At 37.6% G+C, this 24,372-nt stretch overlaps 2 protein-coding genes across 2 annotated transcripts in view; both read left to right on the plus strand.

Moving 5' to 3' along the window:
- The window catches only part of LOC129759644 (glycogen phosphorylase), a 29,538-nt gene extending 17,821 nt beyond the window's left edge, over positions 1 to 11,717 (plus strand). The window contains exons 2-5 of the mRNA XM_055757152.1: positions 8,339 to 8,570; positions 8,630 to 8,926; positions 8,988 to 10,594; positions 10,661 to 11,717. Of these exons, the coding sequence (XP_055613127.1) occupies positions 8,339 to 8,570; positions 8,630 to 8,926; positions 8,988 to 10,594; positions 10,661 to 10,810 (2,286 nt within the window). The 3' untranslated portion in view covers positions 10,811 to 11,717. The remainder of the gene's footprint in view (positions 1 to 8,338; positions 8,571 to 8,629; positions 8,927 to 8,987; positions 10,595 to 10,660) is intronic.
- Positions 11,718 to 17,914: 6,197 nt separating this feature from the next.
- On the plus strand, positions 17,915 to 19,379 carry LOC129759648 (kinesin heavy chain-like). Its single transcript, XM_055757156.1, has 3 exons — positions 17,915 to 18,053; positions 18,143 to 18,866; positions 18,944 to 19,379. Exons 2-3 carry the CDS (start codon positions 18,207 to 18,209, stop codon positions 19,151 to 19,153), a joined length of 870 nt encoding a protein of 289 aa, XP_055613131.1. The 5' UTR covers positions 17,915 to 18,053; positions 18,143 to 18,206; the 3' UTR covers positions 19,154 to 19,379.
- The last annotated feature ends 4,993 nt before the right edge of the window (positions 19,380 to 24,372 follow it).

Genomic DNA, 24,372 nt, shown 5'->3' on the forward strand with positions numbered 1-24,372 from the left:
AAAATTGCTCGAATTCGAAAAATATATGAAAAATTGAGCACCTGTACAACTTTGAAGCGCGTTTTCTCGAATCTATCATTTAGACACTTGTACCCCTCTGATCCCAAGCGCCTTTTATAATAATATTTGAAATTTTCAATTTGGTAAATGATATGTCGGACTGGTCTCAACGCATAATTATATCGATCATAAAAAAACCATACCGATCAAAATCAATCAAGAAGACGAATATAAAATTAAAAATTACAATATAAAAAAATATCTCAATGTCAACTTTTTTAACCTTATTATATTTTTTTCATGAGAACTACCATTATGATTGCAGTTTTTCCGATAATTCATTCAAAAGCAAAAATATTAAATAATTAATTAAGTAACCATTAAAATGGTAAATGAAAATGAGCGTGTGAAGAAATTGATATGGTGTGCTTCGTTCTCCCACACGCGCCCCTTCGTCGTTTTGTCCTTCACAGAGCAACCTGAATATAATGTTGGGAGAATCTCGAAGTAACAATCACTTTCGTACCATGCAGTGTGGGCATGACGTACTCATCAACGACTTCACTGATTTCGGGGTCGTACCCCTTGGTGAAAACCATTTTTAACTTTATGTTTTGGAACTTCGGTTCCGAAATTTTTGATATGGTTCGGTTTCGAACTGAACCATTACAATGAAAAAATTAAACCTTTGGCCGGGAAAATTTAAACTGCGGTCTTCCTCCCACACGGTTTCTGTCACGATGACATCAAACCTGAGTGGGAGTGAAGCCTGTCTGTTCTCCCTTCCACACATAGACAGATCCATACTTTGAGATAGCATGCGAGTATCTATGACGTCACGTATAATTTGACGTCATAGACACGATAATCTTGATTTTAGTGATTGCTGGTTGTGGCTAGCAAGCCAAATTGACACGTTTTTTGGAGTGATGATTTGATGATAATTACTATGAAAATTTATTTTTCAAACTATTTTGTTTTTTTTTCTTTCTTTTATAGGACGAAGAAGAAAAAAAATCAAATTTTTTAAGCTAAAAATCATTTTTATTGTACTGCCCAGTTTCGCAAAAACGTGCAAAAAAGTTTATAAAAAATCACACCAATACACACAAATACACAGACATCGTCTGAACTCGACGAGCTGATTCGATAGGTACCTATAAAGGTATATCTAAGACCCATAATTAATGATCTCCAAAATCGACCGATAACTATACCTTTCTGAAAGAAAGGCAAAAAGGTTCCCAACCATGTGTTTCAAATAATTCAACATTTGCTCTGGGTAACTTATGAAGTGAAAACAGCGAAAAATAAGTAGCAATGATTCTAACATAGAGTCCAATGATCGGTAAAACATATTTTCAAATTTTTATATATGATCATTTTTGAAATTTTTAGTTTAGTAAATGGTTAGTCAGTTTAGTAAAAATAAGAACATGAATATAAAATTAAAGATTACAATATAAAAAAAAGGTCCCAACCATGTGTTTCAAATACTTCAACTTTTGCTCTGGATAACCTATCGAGTCAAGACAGCAAGAAAATAATATCTTTGATTCTAACATAGAGTCCAATGATCGGTAAAATATATTTTCAAATTTGTATATATGAGCCCTCCAGGATCATAGGGGTGCAAGTGCCAAAATCATCAATTTTGAGTTAAGTATAACCAACGGTTTTTTTATGTTTCAATGTACATCTGGTGCAAAACTTAAATTTTTTATAATTTTTTTTGAACACTTTTTTGATTGAATAAAAATTGCTCGAATTCGAAAAATATATGAAAAATTGAGCACCTGTACAACTTTGAAGCGCGTTTTCTCGAATCTATCATTTAGACACTTGTACCCCTCTGATCCCAAGCGCCTTTTATAATAATATTTGAAATTTTCAATTTGGTAAATGATATGTCGGACTGGTCTCAACGCATAATTATATCGATCATAAAAAAACCATACCGATCAAAATCAATCAAGAAGACGAATATAAAATTAAAAATTACAATATAAAAAAATATCTCAATGTCAACTTTTTTAACCTTATTATATTTTTTTCATGAGAACTACCATTATGATTGCAGTTTTTCCGATAATTCATTCAAAAGCAAAAATATTAAATAATTAATTAAGTAACCATTAAAATGGTAAATGAAAATGAGCGTGTGAAGAAATTGATATGGTGTGCTTCGTTCTCCCACACGCGCCCCTTCGTCGTTTTGTCCTTCACAGAGCAACCTGAATATAATGTTGGGAGAATCTCGAAGTAACAATCACTTTCGTACCATGCAGTGTGGGCATGACGTACTCATCAACGACTTCACTGATTTCGGGGTCGTACCCCTTGGTGAAAACCATTTTTAACTTTATGTTTTGGAACTTCGGTTCCGAAATTTTTGATATGGTTCGGTTTCGAACTGAACCATTACAATGAAAAAATTAAACCTTTGGCCGGGAAAATTTAAACTGCGGTCTTCCTCCCACACGGTTTCTGTCACGATGACATCAAACCTGAGTGGGAGTGAAGCCTGTCTGTTCTCCCTTCCACACATAGACAGATCCATACTTTGAGATAGCATGCGAGTATCTATGACGTCACGTATAATTTGACGTCATAGACACGATAATCTTGATTTTAGTGATTGCTGGTTGTGGCTAGCAAGCCAAATTGACACGTTTTTTGGAGTGATGATTTGATGATAATTACTATGAAAATTTATTTTTCAAACTATTTTGTTTTTTTTTCTTTCTTTTATAGGACGAAGAAGAAAAAAAATCAAATTTTTTAAGCTAAAAATCATTTTTATTGTACTGCCCAGTTTCGCAAAAACGTGCAAAAAAGTTTATAAAAAATCACACCAATACACACAAATACACAGACATCGTCTGAACTCGACGAGCTGATTCGATAGGTACCTATAAAGGTATATCTAAGACCCATAATTAATGATCTCCAAAATCGACCGATAACTATACCTTTCTGAAAGAAAGGCAAAAAAATGTTTGGAAATCCACTTCATCATTTCAACCTTACTAATAAATGCACTAAAAGCAAGTTCACTCGTGTTGGAAGAAAGTGGTAGAAATTTTGACACTTGTAGCACATTTTGAAAATATTATCATGCAAAAATGTTTTCAAGATCTTTGGGCATTGTATTTTTTTAGAGCACTGTTTCTATTTCAGCCGTATGTAATAGAAATATTGCAAATTTTGCATCACAGCATGCGAAAATAGAACACGTGTTGTAAAAAAACTTGAAGGCCGAGATTTTGAGAATACTTTTGCATGGTAAAGTTTTCAAAATGTGCTAAAAGTTCAAGGAATATTTTAAAAAGGTAGTGCCGAGAGCCATATTGGATTTTTTTTGTGACGTCACAAAAACGAATGTATCGTAAATTTATATGCGGATGGCAGAAATTTCAAAGAAAAACACGTTTCAGAACGAAAATGAATTCCAATTTTAATTTGATTGTGTTGTGAGGCCTCTATTTCACTGTTATGAAAATGTTTGGTCCTTTGAAAATTGCATTATGATTTTTTTTCTTATTTTATTATTGAATGAAATGTCGTCTTGAAGCTAAAACGTGCAAAAATGAAGACAAATTCAACTTTAAAAATGTCTAGCTGGTAGTTATTGAGTGTTCAACTGATTGTCATGATTTTTATCTAACCGGTTTACCATATTTAATTCTTATGCAGAATAATTGAGATCAATCAATGATTGTAAACTCGATTTACTAAAATGCCAATAAATGATTGTGGTATTGTATAAAAGTTTGTGTTTTGAATACTTTATTGTTATAAGGATCCTCAACTGCACTGAATTGAACATTTTCATGGAAGACTTTGAACTAATTTTAAATTTTTGCAAATTTGTTAGGGAAAATCCACCATTTTTTCGAATTTCGATGGTGTATTTTATATAAAAATTACTCGAAAATGCAACTTTTTTGTACTGATCTTGAAGACCAAGACTTCTTCTAGAATAACATGTTTTAAAAGGGGAAAATTTCCAGTAAGTTCTTCGAATTATCATCGAAAAAGGCAAATTTCCTGGTAAATTAACAGATTTTTCGTGATTATGACGACACAGTCTGTACCAATACTAGAGCAGGGCTGCATTGGCACTACCTTCTTAAAATATTCCTTGCTAAAAGTGTCAAAATTTCTACCATTTTTTCCCAACACGAGTGAACTTGCTCTAAGAAGCGTTTACAGATTTTCCTACAATCGCAGCACTCCGGAAAATTTTCACACACTTGCACGTGGGTCAGAAGTGATAAAGACTAAATAAACAGCCAGCCACTATAATTTCATATAGGGTAATGGACCTATTTTGGACCGCTTTGGGAAGTGGCTATGCTAATTTATAAATAAAAAAGTACATGTTACAATTTTTGACTGCTTTATCCGTTCATTACGAAGATCAATGTTTTTTCTATCGAAACATATAGTCGTTTTTTTGCAATGTGACAAGATTTAAGCCTAAAACGCGTTTCTTCGATAATTACTCTTGACGGTATTTTGGACCACCAGGTTTCTATTTTGGACCACCCTTAAACTAAATAATTTTTTTTTCAAAAATTTTGCTTTATTTATTACAGCGATTAATGCTCGATTATGCGAATAATTCAGCTAATCTTGTCTTTTTTTATTCTAATAGTCAGCTGATTTTACCCGGCTTTTTTCGGGTTTAGGTACGTAAAATATAAAGCAAAATGAGTCGTTTGATTTTTCGGAATTTTGAAAGTTTTTTATTTATCACTATAACAAGTTTTAAAATGTTTGGTCATGTAACTTAGTAAGTTTTATTTGTTTGCCGTTTTGATTGGGATTTTCACTTAATTTTCATATTATTAAAAAACTTTTCACTTTATTTGTCAAATTTAACAAAAAACTTCAATTGAGTTTCACAATTTTTCATCTTTTACGTTTAAAAAAAAATTTTAATGGAAAGTTTTGTCCTGACTTGTGTTTTGGAAGCCAAAAACACGATTGAACACCGCACTGTGGTCCGAAAGGGCTAAAAGTGGAACTTTTTTCGTGGCGCCTCTGTCTTTCATCTTATCACTTAAGTGTCTTCAGAACATTTGCTTCTTCAAACATGCCTCATAACTTGAAAGCATCAACAGTTAGTCAAAGTCCACTATAAAAAATTGAAAATACTAACTTTTTATTTCAATAGATAGAGCTTTACTTTGTACTACAAAATTGTAAAATACGTGCAATTATGAAACTTTGTTGAATACATCAAAACTCTATCTCTTTTCAGAGCACAGAAATAAAGGTTTTATTTTGAAAGTTATTTAAAAGTTAGCTTTTTAAACTTAACTATAGTTAGATGAGGATTAACATGAATAAGATGTTCTGAACATTTGTTAGGGCATTCAAATCACACGTTTTGAACAGGAATTCAACATTCTACGACGTTTCTTAGTCAACTTATTGCAACTTTAGGTTTCATTTTTACTCAACTTCACGAGCGTTTATTGCAAAAACGTGCAAGTGGATTTTTGAAATTAATAAACCACATTGAAGCTTGAACTAAGTGCAACAAATTGGTGTTGGCCTCATTTGTCTCCACGCGCTCATATTTAAACACAACATGCATATATCTGATGTGTTTTACGTTTTTCCATACAAAAATTATTTTCAACTGCCTTCTGTCTTCATTCTGCGTGGCATCTGCGTAGCCTGGGAACCAGTTTTTCAATTTTTTGTATGGAAACACGTAAAACACATCAAATATATGCTTGTTGTGTTCAAATATGAGCGCGTGGAGACAAATGAGGCCAACATCAATTTGTTGTACTTAGTTCAAGTTTCAATGTGGTTTGTTAGTTTTAAAAATCCACTTGCACGTTTTTGCAATAAACGCTCGTGAAGTTGAGTAAAAATAAAACTTAAGGTTGCAATAAGTTGGCTAAGAAACGTCGTAGAATGTTGAATTCTTGTGCAAAACGTGTGATTTAAATGCTCCAATAAATGTTCAGAACATCTTATTCATGTAAATCTTCATCTAACTATAGTTAAGTTTAAAAAACTAACTTTTAAATAACTTTCAAAATAAAACCTTTATTACATTGCTCTAAAAAGAGATAGAGTTTTGATGTATTCAACAAAGATTCATATTTGCACGTATTCTACAACTTAGTAGTATAAAGTAAAGCTCTATCTATTGAAATAAAAAAGTTAGTATTTTCAAATTTTTTTAAAGTGGACTTTGACTAACTTTTGATGCTTTCAAGTTATGAAGCATGTTTGAAGAAGCAAATGTTCTGAAGACACTTAATAGATAAGAATTAAGACAGAGGCGCCACGAAAAAAGTTCCACTTTTAGCCGTTTCGGACCACTGTGCACCGGCTGATGTGATTTGATGGAAAAAAATATTTAAAGTGTTTTCTTCTTAATGTTTACCGACCAAATATTCTCGGATATTGCCCGGATTTTGGGTTAAATATTTTGAAAACAAATGCCCGGATTTTTTCATAAAATTGTTCAATTTTTTTCTGTCTGAACTGGATACGTCCGGAAAAAAATTCTGGCAACCTTATTTTAAACCATTTCTTTTGGGAAGCTTGTTGAATAGATTTAGTCTTTATATTTTATCTTCAAATGATAACAATGTATTTTTCATCTTTTTCATGTGTTATCTTATGAAAATCCAATATCTTGAGCTTGTTAACTTATGTAAAGGACCTGTTTTAAAAATTATCCCACTCCTCCCACTGATCTTTCCGTATAATGGTATATTCAAGTTTCTTTTTGTAATTTGAAATAGACTTCCGCTGAAACCTTGTTGAAGGCTTCCTCTGCATGTTTCAATGAGTTGTTTTTTCGCGGTTTATTTTTACACTACCTTATAATAAGCTGTTAAAGATGTTGAAAGTTCTACTAACAGTTTTTTAAGTTATAAGAAACACATAATCTCGGAACCGAAATCACCCATTTAATAATGTATTGAAAAAGGTGTTTTTTTTAGTTACATCTCAATTTTTTCTATACTTTGACACAACTATTCCATTAATTATCGTGAAGAAGATCAATGTGGAAATCCTTAGAAATCATTCGTATGAATTTGCAGTACTAAACGGATATAGTTTTCTCATAATTGGATGATAGAACTGAACACATTGATGACCAACAATGACTCAAAATTTATAAAGTGACCAATGAAATTCAATTGTACAGAACTACATAACAACTTCAGGATTAAATACAAAAAAGATTCATGCGTTGGATTTTTTCAAAACTTTTTCCAAAAAAATACACGTTGATTTGTCTAATCCCCTTTTTAAATGAATTCCTACACAACAATCGAAGCATTGCGATCGCAGACTTTAACTAACAACCCTTAATTTAGTTTCTTGTCCTATGAGGAATTCCAAAATTATGAAAATAATTGGTTCTAAAAAGTTGTAATTTAGGAAAAAAAATTTTTATTTGGATGCCCCCGTATAAAGTTACAATCCGCAAATCTTCCAATACATAGTGTCATATTGAAATACAAGCACGTATGAAGGTTAATCCAAAGTGTTGTTCTATTTTTCTGTGACTTCTCAAACTGAATTTGGAATCGATGCTGCAAGAGTAAAATGTTGGAAAAAAAACGATGCCGAATACAATTGACCCACCCTATTATCATCTACGTACTGTTCTTCTATACCAGTGTACTTGTAACTTATGAAGGTAAAAGATTCGAATCGCTATCAAACTTTCGTACGCAAAACCCTCTATGGAGGCTGGTTGACATTGCTCGAGTTCTCGTATCAGATTTCGAAGTCAGTAAATCGGAGTCCCAATAATATGAATTGACATCACCGCTCTATAATTACATTGTATTTCCTGTGTACATTTCGCATAGAAGGGACAAAAGGTTTCGAGCCTATCCCTGAAATAAATCACAGAAACGTTATGTGTATATAAAAGAAAAGTGTCCAGACGCGTTTGAATGTTGATTCTTTTTTGCGTTTTATTTTAAACATTTTAAAAACAATCTTGATGCTGTTGTTATATTTTTGGAACAAGCAGAGTTATTTTTGAACTATTTAAACCGAATTTGGTCGCAAGAGATTCTTTGATGTCGTTTTCGTAACAAAGAAAATTCCTCCCAGCTATAAAATGTCTCAATTTATGACTTTTACTACCCACATCACGCCAGTTGTGAATGCATTTTATGAAGTGTGGAATTGGGTCTAAAAAAATGTCATTCGTCCGATTGACCTTTTTAACAAACTTACGAATGTGTCAATTATTTAATGAATTTGTTTCTTACAATTAAGATATTAATCATTCAATCTAAACCTACAATCAATACTTTTTTTTTATCTCCCTCAACAGCGCGTGTACTATCTCTCGCTAGAGTACTACATGGGTCGCTCGCTGCAGAACACCATGATCAATCTGGGCATCCAGACTTCCTGTGACGAGGCCATGTACCAGCTGGGCTTGGACATCGAGGAGCTGGAGGAGATGGAAGAGGATGCCGGTCTGGGTAACGGAGGTTTGGGTCGTCTGGCCGCCTGCTTCCTGGACTCGATGGCCACCCTGGGCATGCCGGCCTACGGTTATGGTATGAGATTTGTGAGGTTATGTCTTCAATTTTTGCAAATCAGTCTCGTCTGATTTCAGGTATCCGTTACGAGTACGGTATCTTTGCCCAGAAGATCAAGAACGGTGAACAGATTGAGGAACCCGATGACTGGCTGCGGTTCGGAAACCCATGGGAAAAGGCCCGTCCGGAGTTCATGATTCCGATTCATTTCTATGGTCGTGTGATTGACACGCCCGAGGGTAAGAAGTGGGTCGACACCCAGACCGTTTTCGCCATGCCGTACGACAACCCAATTCCCGGATACGGTAACAACCACGTTAATACGCTGCGCCTGTGGTCGGCCAAGTCACCGATCGACTTCAATCTGAAGTTCTGTGAGTAAATCAAACAATCTACCGAGTCCAGGAAGTTTTTATCTTTATTTCTCGGTTTCAGTTAACGATGGTGACTACATCCAGGCTGTGTTGGATCGTAATCTGGCTGAGAATATCTCCCGCGTTCTGTACCCGAACGATAACTTCTTTGAGGGCAAGGAATTGCGTTTGAAGCAGGAATACTTCATGTGCGCTGCCACCTTGCAGGATATCGTCCGTCGTTACAAGGCATCCAAGTTTGGATCTCGTGATGCTGTGCGAACTTCGTTTGATGATTTCCCGAACAAGGTTGCCATCCAGCTGAACGATACCCATCCATCTCTGGCCATTCCTGAGCTGATGCGCATCTTGGTTGACGATGAAAAACTGTCCTGGGATAATGCCTGGAATGTTGTAACGCGTACCTGTGCCTACACGAATCACACCGTTCTTCCAGAGGCCCTTGAGCGCTGGCCCGTATCTCTGTTGCAGTCGATCCTGCCCCGTCATCTGGAGATCATCTATCATATTAACTTTTTGCATTTACAAGAAGTGGAAAAGGCTTTCCCTGGGGATTGGGATCGTATGCGTGCCCTTTCGCTGGTTGAGGAAGATGGTGAGAAGCGTATCAACATGGCGAATCTGTCGATTGTCGGATCCCATGCTGTCAACGGAGTCGCTGCTATCCACTCGGAAATTATTAAGAAGGATATCTTTGCATCTTTCTACGCCATGACTCCGGAGAAATTCCAGAACAAAACGAACGGTATCACTCCGCGACGTTGGCTGCTTCTGTGCAACCCTGGTCTAGCTGACTTGATCGCAGACAAGATCGGTGACGAATGGCCAGTTCATTTGGATCAGCTGACCAAGCTGAAGGCCTTTGCCAAGGATCCTGCATTCCAGCGCAGTGTTGCCAAGATCAAGCAAGAGAACAAACTGAAGCTGGCTCAGCTCCTGGAGAAGGAATATGGCGTCAAGGTCAATCCGGCTTCCATGTTTGACATCCAAGTCAAGCGTATTCACGAGTACAAGCGACAACTGTTGAACTGCTTGCACATCATCACCCTGTACAACCGTATCAAGCGCGATCCGACCGCTAACTTTACACCGCGTACGATCATGATCGGTGGAAAGGCTGCTCCTGGCTACTACATCGCTAAGCAAATCATCAAACTGATCTGCGCTGTCGGTAACGTCGTTAACAACGATCCGATCGTTGGAGACAAACTGAAGGTTATCTTCCTGGAGAACTACCGTGTGACATTGGCTGAGAAGATTATGCCAGCTGCAGATCTATCCGAGCAAATCTCCACTGCCGGTACGGAAGCTTCCGGCACTGGTAACATGAAATTCATGTTGAACGGTGCCTTAACTATTGGTACCTTGGATGGCGCCAACGTCGAAATGGCCGAGGAAATGGGCAACGACAACATCTTCATCTTTGGTATGACTGTCGATGAGGTCGAGGACCTGAAGAAACGTGGATACAATGCTCAGGATTACTACAACTCCAACCCGGACATCAAGCAGTGCGTCGATCAAATCCAGGGAGGATTCTTCAGCCCAGGCAACCCACATGAGTTCCAGGACATTGCCAATGTTCTCATGAAGTACGATCGCTACTACCTGTTTGCTGATTACGACGATTACATCAAATCGCAGGATAAGGTGTCTGCTGTGTATCAGGTAAGTTCAAATTTAATCAGCTCTCACAAAAGACACAAGTTATAATTAAATCTCAAATCCTTTCAGAATCAATCCAAGTGGCTGGAAATGTCGATCAACAACATCGCCTCGAGCGGCAAATTCTCCAGTGATCGTACAATTGCTGAGTACGGTCGTGAGATCTGGGGCGTTGAACCGACGTGGGAGAAACTACCCAACCCGGCCGAGATCAAGTAAGCACTTGAAGGCGAAAGGGGACAGCTGAAGGTCAGAGAGCGAGCAGCAAAGCCACTGCCATCGTGTCCGGCGCATAATTACGGCTGATATTATAGAACACAAACATCAAATGAAAAGAAACCAAACAAAAACAAAATGCAGCTTAGGTCACAACTCGCAATACCAATGTTCGCTATTGATGAGATTATAAAAAAAAGTTGGCGAAATATTCGAGCCTGTCTCGACAACGTCCCTATATTCAGGCTTTAAACATTGTTAGTAGCAACTTTCTCGAAACACCGTAGAAAGTAGCATGTTTCAAATCTAAACAACCAAAATCAAACGCAACTAGTTAAAGCAAAACAAAAATATTTTAATGCAAGAATGTTTTAAAACTATGTCTAGGTGTAATAATGCATGAAACTCAAATAGGATTTTGCATGGAAATCAACTTCACATTGCATAAAAATCACATACAGAGAAAAAAAACAACAATAATTCAATAATCACATTCACCGGAGCAAAATTCGAGAGAGATTTGTTTGAAATTAGGGTGCCATTTCATAGATATTATATGTTATTTCTTTGACCGGTATACAATTCACAACCCCGAATTTGGATGCTGGTTTAAGAAAATTGATTAAAAATGAATTTAAACAAAAAAAAATCATCAGAGACTATACAAAATAACGGGCCGCGTTCAGTTTGTGGTCCGAGACCCTGTAGGTTCGAATACGCATGTAGTAAGCAGAGAAATAAAACAAAACAAAAACAAAAACTAGAATATTAGGCAAACCAGAAAGAGGTGAGCGAGTTATTTCCAGAAGAAAGTAATGGAAGTTTTGTTGCAAAATTTGAGCATCTAATTGTTAATAATATTATTTCTTTTTATTTTCTATAAAATAAATATATAGATATCGGATTGTTATTTGTTTTTTTTTCTCAAGCGAAAGAAATGTTGATACCAGGGTTGGAAAATTTCGCCCGTAACGCTTGACCTGACTAGTTTTGTTTCATCAATCGACCGGCACCGTACTCAATTGACGGAACCTCATTTCTCGCATGATGAATAAAGCACGACAATTATAACATTTCTCTGTCATGCGACTGGTGGAGCTCCTACACATGGTCAAATTTCACCTGCGAGCAGAGATGCCAATGTGCCTGATTTATCAAGATTTGCCTGATTTTTTAAGGGCCCAGCCTCACAACCTGATAAGCCATTGAATTTCCCTGATTTTGAAAATATGCCTGATTTTGCCTGATTCTTGCGAATGTGATGAAAAATGGGTAGTAAGGAACTTGATTAGGTACCATTGCTGAAGTGAAAAAGTGGCTGAATCAAAGCAATCAAAAGATTCCCATTAAGTATTATTTAAAAATGGGGATTATTGGGGGATTGCTTTGATTCAGTAGAATTATTCAACCAAAACTAAGTAGACTCACAAAATGTGGAGCGATGACCAAAAAAAGGCAAACGAGCTTGCTGGCAGGAGCTTTTTAGTGGTAATCCGACGAGTTCTTCCTGGAGATTTTATTTGTGAGCCTACGTTTCCTTTCTCATCTCGCTTTGAGGAAATTTATACCAAAAACGTCATTTTTTTTCTACTATCAGGAGTGTGTATGGAACGATAATAATTTTATTAGGTTAGCTTTTTCTAGAGGCTTTTCAGAGCTCTACATGGCGTGTTGGAGCAGCACTTGTACGTTAATCACAACATACCACTCCACCTTTCATCTGAAACGGTAATCGAATGAACTGAGCAAACTGTTGATGAAGATGTTGAGTGGATGGTTTATCACGATTAACATCCTTGAGTACCTTGTGGAAAGTGGCACGATGAATGCGTAATCGTATCCAAAAAAAAATTATTTAAGTCTCAAGTCAATATTTCTTCTATTCACTCGGTCCATGGCGGCCCATGGACCCAAGAGGTTTTAAATCCCAAATAAAACAACAAAACAAACAGCTTAATATTTGTGGAGTGTGTATTCCCTGATTTAGTAATATTGAACCGAGCCCTTGTAGCAAATTAGACAAGTGGTATAAATGTTTCATGAGAGCAAATGCATGAGCGAGAGGGTTGTGGTATAATTTTCGTTTCGGTAAAAAAAAGGGAAAGCGGAAAATCAGTTTGAAGAAGGAAGTTATAAGTGAAAGACGTGTGAAATTAAAAGTGGTGGAAAATAAAAAGAAACGGTGCAATCTAAAAAAAATGGAAGCAGCTGAAGGGATGAATCCCGCCGAACACCTAGGTAGGTGTCAACCATATATGAGGTCCTAAGAGCCAAAGGGGTATAAGTGATAAAATGGTCGATTTTGAGTGAACGATGCCAAACAATCCTTCATATTTAAAACTATATTTCTCGCGTATGAAACAAAATGTAAACAATCAGTTTTATTACGAACATATACATACACCCAAAATAATACAGAAATTATTTATACGGGATTTTTCACGTAAACTAAGATTATGCTGCATAATATCGATTCTACGTGTGTCTTATAGTAAACACACACGCTCTTTTTTTTAAACTCAAAATTAAGTATGACCGAGGTTCAAAACATAGTTCGATTCTATGAACTTAAAGTTAAGTACCCTGTTTTCCTCCTTGCGATGGATCAAAACGGAGTTCGAACTGCGAACTCAAAATTGATCCATTTTTTTCCTTCGGCGAGGGATCAAAGCTGAGTTCGACCTTATGAACTAAAAATTGAACTCTCTTTGTTGAACTGAAAACACTTAGCGAGTTCAGTCCGAACCGGAACAGCAACCAACGAACACGTCGCAAAATTATGTCGTTCCGGAACAATTACCGGAAAACTATGAAGGAACTTCAGAATGAAATGCATGTTCACCGTGTCAGCGTAAAATTCTGTCCGTCGTTGTCATCATATGGTGAGCGGCTTGGAATGTCCGGAAACTTCCGGATGTTGTTTACTTCCCGTGGGAAGTAACATCTGGAAGTTTTCTTTGACCGGGAATGTCAAAACTTTCCACCGCTCTGTAATTGCAATGCAATGTACCGGAACAGCAACATCCGGGTACAACAAATTTTAATCATCCTTTAATTCCCTGAAAATCAGCTACCCTCGAAAAAAAGGATAAATCCGAGTTCGGCTGCCGAACTTAGTATTGAGTATGCCTATCAGAACTTAGTTTTGCTATTGCCCAGTCAAACTCAAAGTTGAGGGAAGCCACCGAAGTGCTGTTTTGAACCAAAACTACTTAATTTTGAGTTTAAAAAAAAGAGCGTGCAGTGTATAACGGAAGACCTGATAGTAACTACTCAACTTTCACATAACTGACTCATGAATTTCACGTTAAGTCTAAGTGGATGGCTTATAGTACTTTTTCTCGAGCGTGTGTTATTAAATTCTAAAATGAATAGAAGCTGCCATCAGTCAGCAGCCTTTATTTACTACTTTGAAAAATCGTGTTGATTGTTTTTTTTTTTTCATAGCGTACGAATTCATATTGAGATGTTATGGAGGAAAGGTTGGAAAATGGTTATTTTTCAACCAAATCGCAAAATGGAAGGGAAGCGGGCAAATTTGTTCTTAAAAATGATAGAATTGGGATATTTTCTACTAGAATAAGAAAAATATTTCGGGTTTCAGAGCAGTTTATTTGCAAATGCTGCTGGAAGCAGGAGAGGGTCAGCTTAATGGAAACCGAGCCGGACAAAAACTTACTGCTTAAAATCGTCGACAAAGAAGGTTTCGAGCAGATCCTACATGTTTTACAATTAAACTGGTGCCGGTGCCGGGCTACCAACGAGGATATTTTATCATGGTAACATGGTTAAAATTGTTAAAAAATAACCATATTGGCAGTTCTGAGGAAAAAACCAAAACATGATTATTTTTGAACCAGAAATGATTAAAAAAATGAGCGTGTAGTTTAAAGATAATTCATGTTTAAATCGTTAAATTTATTTATTGCTAATTCGTTACACCGTGTTCACCATCAACAACACATAAACACCGGGTTCCATCAAAGTGAACGAAAAAAAAAATGTGTTTGAGTTTACAAATCTAGCGTAACATTTCAAAAGGGCGAAACTGCCAAATGTAAACAAATCGAGTTAACAGTCATTCCGAATGCACGCGGTTGCACTTTACCTATCAAATGCGGTTTCATCTTAAAAGTACTTAAAACTTTCAAAAAATTGATAAAATTCAATTGGGCGAAACTTCCTGTTGATGCATTTTCGTTGGAACGTGAAGTAACGCCTATTCAAAATGGAGTGAGTTTTCCTATTCGTGTAGAGCCAAAAGGCGTAACTGAGTTGACCGTGTGTGACAAAACGGCCTAATTAGTTTTTGCGTGTAGGATGAATGGGCGTAACTTCAAAACCAAAACAAAAACGGCCGATCAATTGGGCGAAACTTGCAGGCGTAACTGAAATCAAAAACAATAATAGGGCGAAACTCGAAAATCTCTGAAATTACGTGAAAAAAGTTAAAGTTCTTGATAACCATCGAACAATAAGTGAATATAATGCACATTTTTTTATTTTGTTGAACAAAAAGTGGTCGATTTTATAAATAGGATTTGAATAGGTGTTCCGAATTTTCAAACGCGTTTTTCTCGTTTCGAGCTAACTGCTAGTTTCGCCCTTTTTAAATGTTACGCTAGAAATAATTGCAACGATCACATACAATAATTTTACTATTTAGACTAGAGATGTACCGAATAGTGGTATTCGGCGAACGGCCGAATACCGAATATTGACATTTTCAACTATTCGGCCAAACGAATATTCGGCCGAATATTCGGTCGAAAATTCTGTTGAGTTTTCAATAGAAATACTTCGATTTCTACTGCCATTTCTAATAGAAATCTTCTAATTCTGCCATCTTAATGTCTCTCATGTTTTAAGTCGATTATTTCCAACAAGATGTATCAGGCCTTTTTTAGTAGAGGTCTCTTTGATCCTCAAAATGTCACCATAAGCTGAAAGGACATCAAATGACTCGCCGCTTCTAAGACGTTTATCACAAAAAAGATTGGATTCCAGTGAAATCAGAGACAAAACATGTCAAAACATATGTTAAGCTATTTAAAATTGTTTTTTTATATCGAATAAGATGAATGTCTTTTTTTTGCTAGATATCATCAACATAGTTGTCAAAAAGAACGATGATTTTTAACCTTAAGTATACAAAACTTTCTACACACTAAGATTGCATTTATCCCGCTAGGGACCATGATTCTCCGTATCACAGGAACACTGCTCAATTTAAACGAAGTTCGAATGAGAACTCACCCGAATCGCGGGACGTCTCATCTCTTCTGAAATCCGAGACAAACTTGCTACGAGAGCACGGGAACTCTATCCAACCCCGTGAACTCAGGACAGTGTTCTCCTGAATCGCTGTAGACACATTTCTTGTCAAATCTCCCATCTCTTTCTATCCTGTTTTAAAAAAAAAACACAACCGGATTTCTGTTTCTTTCTCACCAGTGCACAAAATAAAAACCCGCCAAAGGGTTCAGTTTGCCATTTTTCCTTGCGGTATCTGTTCGTTGCTGTTAATCAGAAGTAGTGAACTCAAAGTGAAAATTTTCGTTGACTGCATGGTTGGGTCGGCATATTCGGGTGCAAGATTTTTCAACGCGTTTGCTGGCATGGACCGGATAAGGATGAGGTTCTCCGGGCGCATCGGTAAGTTTCGATGTCAGGCGGCGTTTTACAAAAGTAATAGAAATCTTTCCTATTTGTTTGTCAGATTGACAGTCTTGTCTGTATTATAGTGAAAATACCACCTTACAAAATAAGACAAATGAAAAAAAATTGTAAAATGTGAGAAATAAATTTAAATACAAACAATCATTGTGTTTTTTTGTTTTTATGGGAAATTTAAAAAATTTAGAACCAGGGGAAAACGAAAGCTAATTTCACTACAAACCACAGGAGGAACACGTTTTGAGCCCGTAGGAACATTTCAAATCTCCTGCAAATTACAGGAGAAAACCGTTTCGATCCTACAGGCGAGCTTGACAGTTGTTTTCCTGAGCGGTTTTTCTGTCCTGAAGTCGTCCTGTAATTTCAGCTGTTGAAAATACAGGACGAAATCGTTCCGATCACAGGAGAAAAGATTAAGTGTGTACGACATGTATCCAAACGGCGGGCCTGAACGATTTTTCAAAAAACTTGTAAAAAAGGGAAAATCTGAACAGAATCTAGGCATTATTCTCAAACATACAAAAGGAAAAAGAATCAAAATTACTAGAAATTTAAAGTTTTCATCGAACTACAACAGCAGTGTTCTAACGTATATATTTACTCTATCGTTCTAACGAATAAATTTACTCTAAAAAATCGTTTTGTAACAGAAAATTATAAAAATTTCAAAGATGTATTTGATTTTTTTGATTTCTGAATAAACCCGGATAAAATCCGGAAAATTATAAAAAAGAAAATGTGGACCTCCGGTCAGATTGAACTTTTCCCTAATTCTTTATTTGGGTTGTTGGAATGGAAAACCTGGATATATCCAGGCTATATCCATATTGAGTAAAATTTGGAATAAATGATAATCAAAGTATAAAGCTATCTTTAGTGTAAATATTTATACGGATACATCTAAAATGTTAGACTAAAATCATATGTTTTTAATGATTTTTAAGGTTTTTCAACATTACTTTTGGAAAATTTATAAATTATCCAACATCAGTTGAAAAATTTAAGAAGTCTGTTTTTGTATAGATTAAAAAAAGATAAATATTCGGCCTATTCGGCCGAATACCTAGCTCAACTATTCGGCTAGCCGAATATTCGGCTTAACGGTTTTTGGCGGTATTCGGCGCCGAATATTCGGCCAACCGAATATTCGGTACATCTCTAATTTAGACTAACAAAATCATTTTTAACTTTTTAGAAAACCAATGGCTGAACCACTGTTTGATGCCTCATATGACGAAGAAAAATAGTTATTGATGGATATGTTCATTTTTTTCACAATGCCACTTTTTTTTTTTAATAAGAACTTATTTTGATAATTGGAAGAATTTCATAACTCTGTAAATTTTACACTATAAAACGCGGTTTATAACTGTTCGTAAGACGCATCTTATGAAAATTTTAATATTAATTTTGCCGAGTGTAGTACTGGCTGATTTCAGACTGAATCACATCAGATTGGAAGCCGATAGAGAAACGAACGACGAACCAGATAGGTAATTTCGGATCTTTTTTCAAAGTTGTGAATTGTGACGAAATAAAAGGACGAGTTGTTGGGAGCCATAATTCCGAGGTAAGCGAGGGTTTCTAATTTTAGACTATTTTGACCTATGTTTTACGAAATGAACATCTTATTATGGTATTGCTATTTTTACAACGCAGTAAAGAAAAAAAAAAGTCCGACGACGAATCTTTCGTCGTTTTGGGTTCAACTCCAACGCCTTCGATGGAGAACTACTTCCCCTCTGATGAACAACCGAGGCAACCCATGACCGATTCGTCCATGGGCGAGACCCATTTCAGCCTGTTCCAGACATTCCCGAGCTTGATGAAATCATCGATGCCGATCGACGAGGTAAAAGTACTGCAGCATTTGATGACCGAGCACGCTCAAATGAAGGAAAATCTTCAGATGGCAAACGCTGCAATGCGTAATAATTTTACAAGTTTTCAAAAGTGGCAGGATGATATTGAACACAAATACGCCAATCAAAATCGTGTTATCGATGAACTCCGCGCTAATCTAGAGCAATTAGAATCAGATAACAAAACTCTTCAGCAAAAGTTAAATCTGTCCGAGGAAAACGTTCGGAAAATAAAACTTGAAAATGATGCCCTACAGAAGCAACTAAATGATTTTCCCGACCTAGAAAATGTCTTGGGTACAGCTCATGAGGCTGAATTACAAGATCTCAGAAAGGAGCTTTCTGAGAAAGAATCGGTCCTGCAGAATATGGCCAAAGAGATTGAACGTCTTCAACTTGAAAAGCGTGAATTGGTGGTGGTTCCTTCGGACAAACCACACCAGATGGATCTGGGTGTTGTTACCGTAGAAGAGCGAGAAATGTCGGTCGTGGTAGCTGAGAATTTGGAGTTTGAAGATATGGTATTGTAGTTATTATTTATTTGATATTAATGCTATCATCAAAATTAAATTTATACTTTGAATAACGATATTCGCAGAGAAAAATCAACGTCGATGAAGTCAACTGCTTGGAAGCAAACATTTCGGCTGCTGAGGAGATGGAAAAACATCCTCTCGAGAAGGAGCACATGTTTAAGGATTTGCAAACTAGAGATGTATCCTTGTCGGAGAACATTCACGAATTGAACACGTTAAGCGGCATTGTGTTCGGCAGGATTCATCCCTTCAGCTGCTTGCATATTTTTTAGATTGCACCATTTCTTTTTATTTTCCACCACTTTTAATTTCACACGTCTTTCACTTATAACTTCCTTCTACAAAATGATTTTCCGCTCTCCCTTTTTTACCGAAACGGAAATTATACCACAACCCTCTCGCTCATGCATTTGCTCTCATAAAACATTTATACCACTTGTCTAATTTGCTACAAGGGCTCGGTTCAATATCTCAATCTGGGAATACACACTCCACAAATATTAAGCACTAACTATGTCCTCTTTAGTACTATCACTTCCTACAATTCTCACATCAATCCAGAAATCATGGATCAAACGGACGTTTCCAAACCTATTATGGGGGTATCAGTTACCATGGGATGAATAAACCCAAGAGGCTTAAGATCCTAAAGAAAACAACAAAACAAACAAGGATATCAGTTACCGAACCGTGAGGGATACCAAATCCCAAACCGAAGAGGCTGTCAACCCAAGCAACCAGAATTCCCTTAAAAAGGTTCCATAAAAGCTTAATCAGCTCTCGTTTGTGTCTGAAGGGAATGCTAATCAGCCCAAAATTTAAGTTCTTAAAGCTACTTTCAAGTTCGTTTAGGTGGCTGTAGAGAACGCTATTCAGCTTCTAAGAGAATGTCAAGAAACTTCTACGCGCCGAAAAAAAAATCCGATTGACAGATTGCTCTGACAACCAGATGTCATATTGCTAGGTTGCCGGTCTATCATGGTCTATCTCATTGGTTTTAATTATATTGTTTTGATTACAAAAGCTGCTTACACGCCTAGGGAATTGAACCTCTCGACCAATCCAGCAATAGTTCATTGCCATTGTAATAATTAGTATTTAAACTCAATATCATTTGAGATGATTGAGAAGGTTGGTCAATAGTTTGTTCCTTATGTCGTTTGAAGGACTTTCAGTACACAATATGAATAATAACAATAATTCGCATCATCAAAAATTTATTCGAATATCTTAACATTTATAAGAAAAATTCGAAAAAATCTTGAATTCCATTTGTAAATATCAGTACAGATATAAACAAAACAAATACTATGACATGAAATTGACAGACATTTTTGACATGTTGCTTAGAATTCCCATATAGGTTCTTTAAAACACCTTCAAGTATCTTAATGGTGCGTTTTAGGATGTTACGCGAACGTTATCGACCTTCTTGAAATACATTTTTGACATGTCGCTTAGAATTCCCAAAAAGGTTCTTCAAAACACCTTCAAGTATCTTAATGATACGTTTTAGAATGTTACGTGAACGTTATCGACCTTCTTGAAAGTAGTTCCATTAAATGCGCATAAAAGTTCCGTTATCGATAGTTTATCCTTTCAAAGGGCAATAGAAGTTCCTGAGTAACTTTAACACGACAAGAGTCACCTGAAGTTCCCGTAAAACATTTTTTTCAGCCAAATGTGAACTTCGGAGTTCGGAATTAAGTAAAAACGCGACTTTTGGTTGCTTGGGACGCTACTCGGAAACGAGGAGTTGGTTTCCTATTAACCCCGCAGGCCCATGCGGCCCTCATAAGATGGGAACCGATAAACGAATGACTAATCGTAGCCAGATTCAGAACACGGGTTAGAAACCTTACAATGGTCCAGTGTTATGTGCCAACTGACGTTGCCGACTTGCAGGAGAAAGAGCAGTTTTACAGACAACTGAACAGCGTGGTAGAGAGAATTCCGAAGGGTGACCTTCAAATCCATTTCGGTGACTTCAACGCAAAGATTGGCTCCGACAATCAAGACCTTGAGCGCATCATGGGGCGCCATGGCCTAGGACAGATGAGCGAAAACGGAGAGCTATTTGTAGAATTTTGTGGCAACAACAACATGATGATCGAAGGATCGCTCTTCTTCCATCGACCAGTACATAAGGTACATAAGGTCTTTTGGGTATCCCGAGATGGCCGAATAGAAAATCGAATTCACCACATCTGCATCAGCCGCAAATGGAGAAGGAGCCTTCTCGATATCCGCAAAAAACGAAGCGCAGACATTGCATCCTCGTCCTTGGCGAGATACGACTGAGAGTTGCGCGTGTCCAACGGCACGAGGAGAAAATCGGGTGTCGATACGACGTCCGCCGGTTGGAGAATCCAGAGGTGAAAAGGGCATACGTTGAACAGCTAGAATCCCGAGCCTCGGAGCTGCCGACAGACGGAACAGCCGAAGAACAGTGGTGTGGAATCAAGAATGCCTTTATCACGACGAGCCATGGTACTCTCGGTAAAGTTTGTGGAAGAAGAAGCCAATGGATGTCGAATGAAACTTGGAGGATGGTCGATGATCGAAGAAAGGCGAAAGTCGGAATTGAGCTGGAGAAGGCAGTTAAACAAGCTTGTAGACGAGACAAGTGAGTCTGGACAAACTCCCTAGCCGAAGAATGAGAAAAAGCCGCCGCCAATTGAGATATCCGTTACTTTATGACATTTCTCGCCGCCTCAGTGGTGCAAGGACTAATGCAAGAATGCCGTTAAAAGACCAAGCAGGTCAGTTATTGATCGATCGAACAGATCAGCTCAAACGTTGGACTGAGCACTTCGAACTACTACGAACCCGCAGCTCGAAGCGCCAACAGTAAGCCGCATGAATGGCGTCAACTCGGAAGCGCCCTCGCTGGCTGAAATAGAAGCGGCAATCAAAAACATGAAATCCAACAAAGCACCTGGGATCGATTGCATCCCTGCTGAAATGCTGAAAGCCGACCCTGCCCTATCAGCACAAATGTTGCACCGTCTTTTCGCTGACATCTGGGATACTGCAACATTCCCGGCCGACTGGATGCAGGGTATCCTCGTAAAGGTCCCGAAGAAAGGAGACCTGACAGAATGCGGTAACTGGCGAGGCATAACGTTGATCTGTACAACCCTCAAAGTACTCTGCAAAGTGATCCTGAACAGGATCCAGGAGAAAATAGATGCTACACTCCGACGGCAACAAGCTGGATTCCGATTCGGACGATCATGTGTGGACCACATTACAAAGCTACGAATCATACTGGAACAAATCAACGAATTCCAGGACTCTTCAGCTGGTGTTCGTTGATTTCGAAAAGGCATTCGACCGACTTAACCATGAAAACATCTGGGCGGCTCTAAGGCGAAGAGGAGTACCAGAGAAACTAGTCCATCTTATCGAAGCACAATACGAGGCACTTTCGTGCAAGGTCTTGCACGAAGGTGTCTTGTCCGAACCAATCCCGGTATCTTATCACCGCTACTTTTTCTAATCGTAATGGATGAGATTCTGACTGGATCGATTGACTGTGCACCGAACCGAGGATTGCCGTGGAATCCTTCAATAATGGAGCAACTGAACGACCTTGACCTGGCAGGCGATATTGTTTTGCTCGCCCAAACACAACCGGATATGCAGAGTGTCGTAACCCTTTATTAGCACCGTTATTCTCTGCACAGAGCAAACTCGACGACCTCACCGAAAGTTCCAAGGCAGCAGGTCTCAAAGTCAATGTCGGAAAAACCAAGTCGATGGAGATCAACACAGCAAATCCCTCCAGTTTCATGGTAGCCGGGCAACAAGTTGAGAAAGTGGAGTGCTTCCAGTATCTTGGTAGCCAGATAACGCCTGATGCTGGTACCAGGAAAGACATCGAAACCCGGATCAGAAAGGCCCATTTCGCATTTGCGAGTCTCCGAAACATCTGGCGGTTACGCCAGATCTCTCTACAAACGAAAATCCGAATCTTCAACTCAAACGTCAAATCCGTATTGCTGTACGGGTGTGAAACTTGGTGCACATATGCGGTAACGACGCGAAAACTGCAAGTATTTGTAAACCGCTGCCTGCGGAATATCATCCGCGCTTGGTGGCCTGGCAACTGGATCTCAAATGAGGAACTACATCGCCGGTGTCATCAAAGGCCGCTAGAAATCGAGATTCGGTAACGTAAGTGGAGATGGATTAGGCACACGCTGCGAAAAGATGAAAACGAGATTTGCAGAGAGGCGCTAGACTGGAATCCAGAAGGACATCGAAGAAGAGGCAGACCCAGAAACTCGTGGCGGCGAAGCCTAGCCGCTGAAATCCGAACTGTCGATGAGAATCTTGACTGGGACCAGGTGAAGACGCTGGCTCCGAATCGTCAACAGTGGGGGTCTTTTACCGCGGCCCTATGCACCGGAGGATCGGCGCGGGATCATTAAGTAAGTAAGTTGGCTGGCAGTAAGTGAAGACGCTGGTTCCGGATCGCCATCAGTGGAGATCTTTTATCTCAGCCCTATGCGTCGGTCAATCGGCGCCGGACCCTTAGGTAGGTAGGTAGTAAGCACGTAAGTTTACTAAAGTGATCAAAAGCATTTAGTTGAAAGATCTCCGAAAAACATGTAGCTCTTGGATTTCCGTGTTGAATGGCGAAGAAACCAAAACTATTTATAGAAGTTTATTTGCTTTTTTTTATTGTCAACCAATGAAATGGAAAACTTGAACAATTTTGTCTTCGAATCCAAATTTTATTTAAGTTATTTAAGTCTATTTGCAATGTCCATTTTGTCTCCATTAAACTCCACAGCAATTTTTTTTTTGCTGGAAGCCAGCAAAATTTTTCCGGTTTTTGTCCCGCTGACTTTCCAGAAAAATTTCCAGCAATTTGAATTGCTGAAAACGATTAGCAAACTCAATTGCTGGAAACCAACAATCTTATGTAATTGCTGGAAACCAGCTATCTGAATTGCTGGAAATCAGCACTTGTTTTCAAAACAACCTGGGATTTTTGTATTTCTAATAAAATTTACAATTTAAATTTTAATATTCAACCCCCATGGCTCGTAAGTCATATCTGTTTATAAATAGAAATTGGTTTGTTTATTTTTACAAAGAGAAATTTTTTTACACTTTGCATCAAAATAAATAAATATCAGGCCAAGTCTTGATCATCGTGCTCCATCCAACTGATATAAAAATAATAACTATCAGTTTCTTTTACAAAAAAATTAATTCTTCTGCTCTTGAAATTTACCTTTGGCTTGATTGCTTCATCGCTGGAATATGGAGGAACTTGCAACGCCGCACACAGGGGTAAATGAACCTAATAAGCGATCAAAATTATTTGCGCACAAACGGTAAACGATAGACATTTGATGTCTTCGCAACATTTTTATATTTTTTGATGATCTATCAAATTCTTGAAAGAAAAAAGTGATTTTTTCACCTGGAAGGGAGATAAAAAAATTATTTCTTGAAATAATTAGCTTAGCGTCTT

Source organism: Uranotaenia lowii, unplaced genomic scaffold (assembly GCF_029784155.1).
Source record: "Uranotaenia lowii strain MFRU-FL unplaced genomic scaffold, ASM2978415v1 HiC_scaffold_23, whole genome shotgun sequence".
Taxonomy (NCBI): Eukaryota; Metazoa; Arthropoda; class Insecta; order Diptera; family Culicidae; genus Uranotaenia; species Uranotaenia lowii.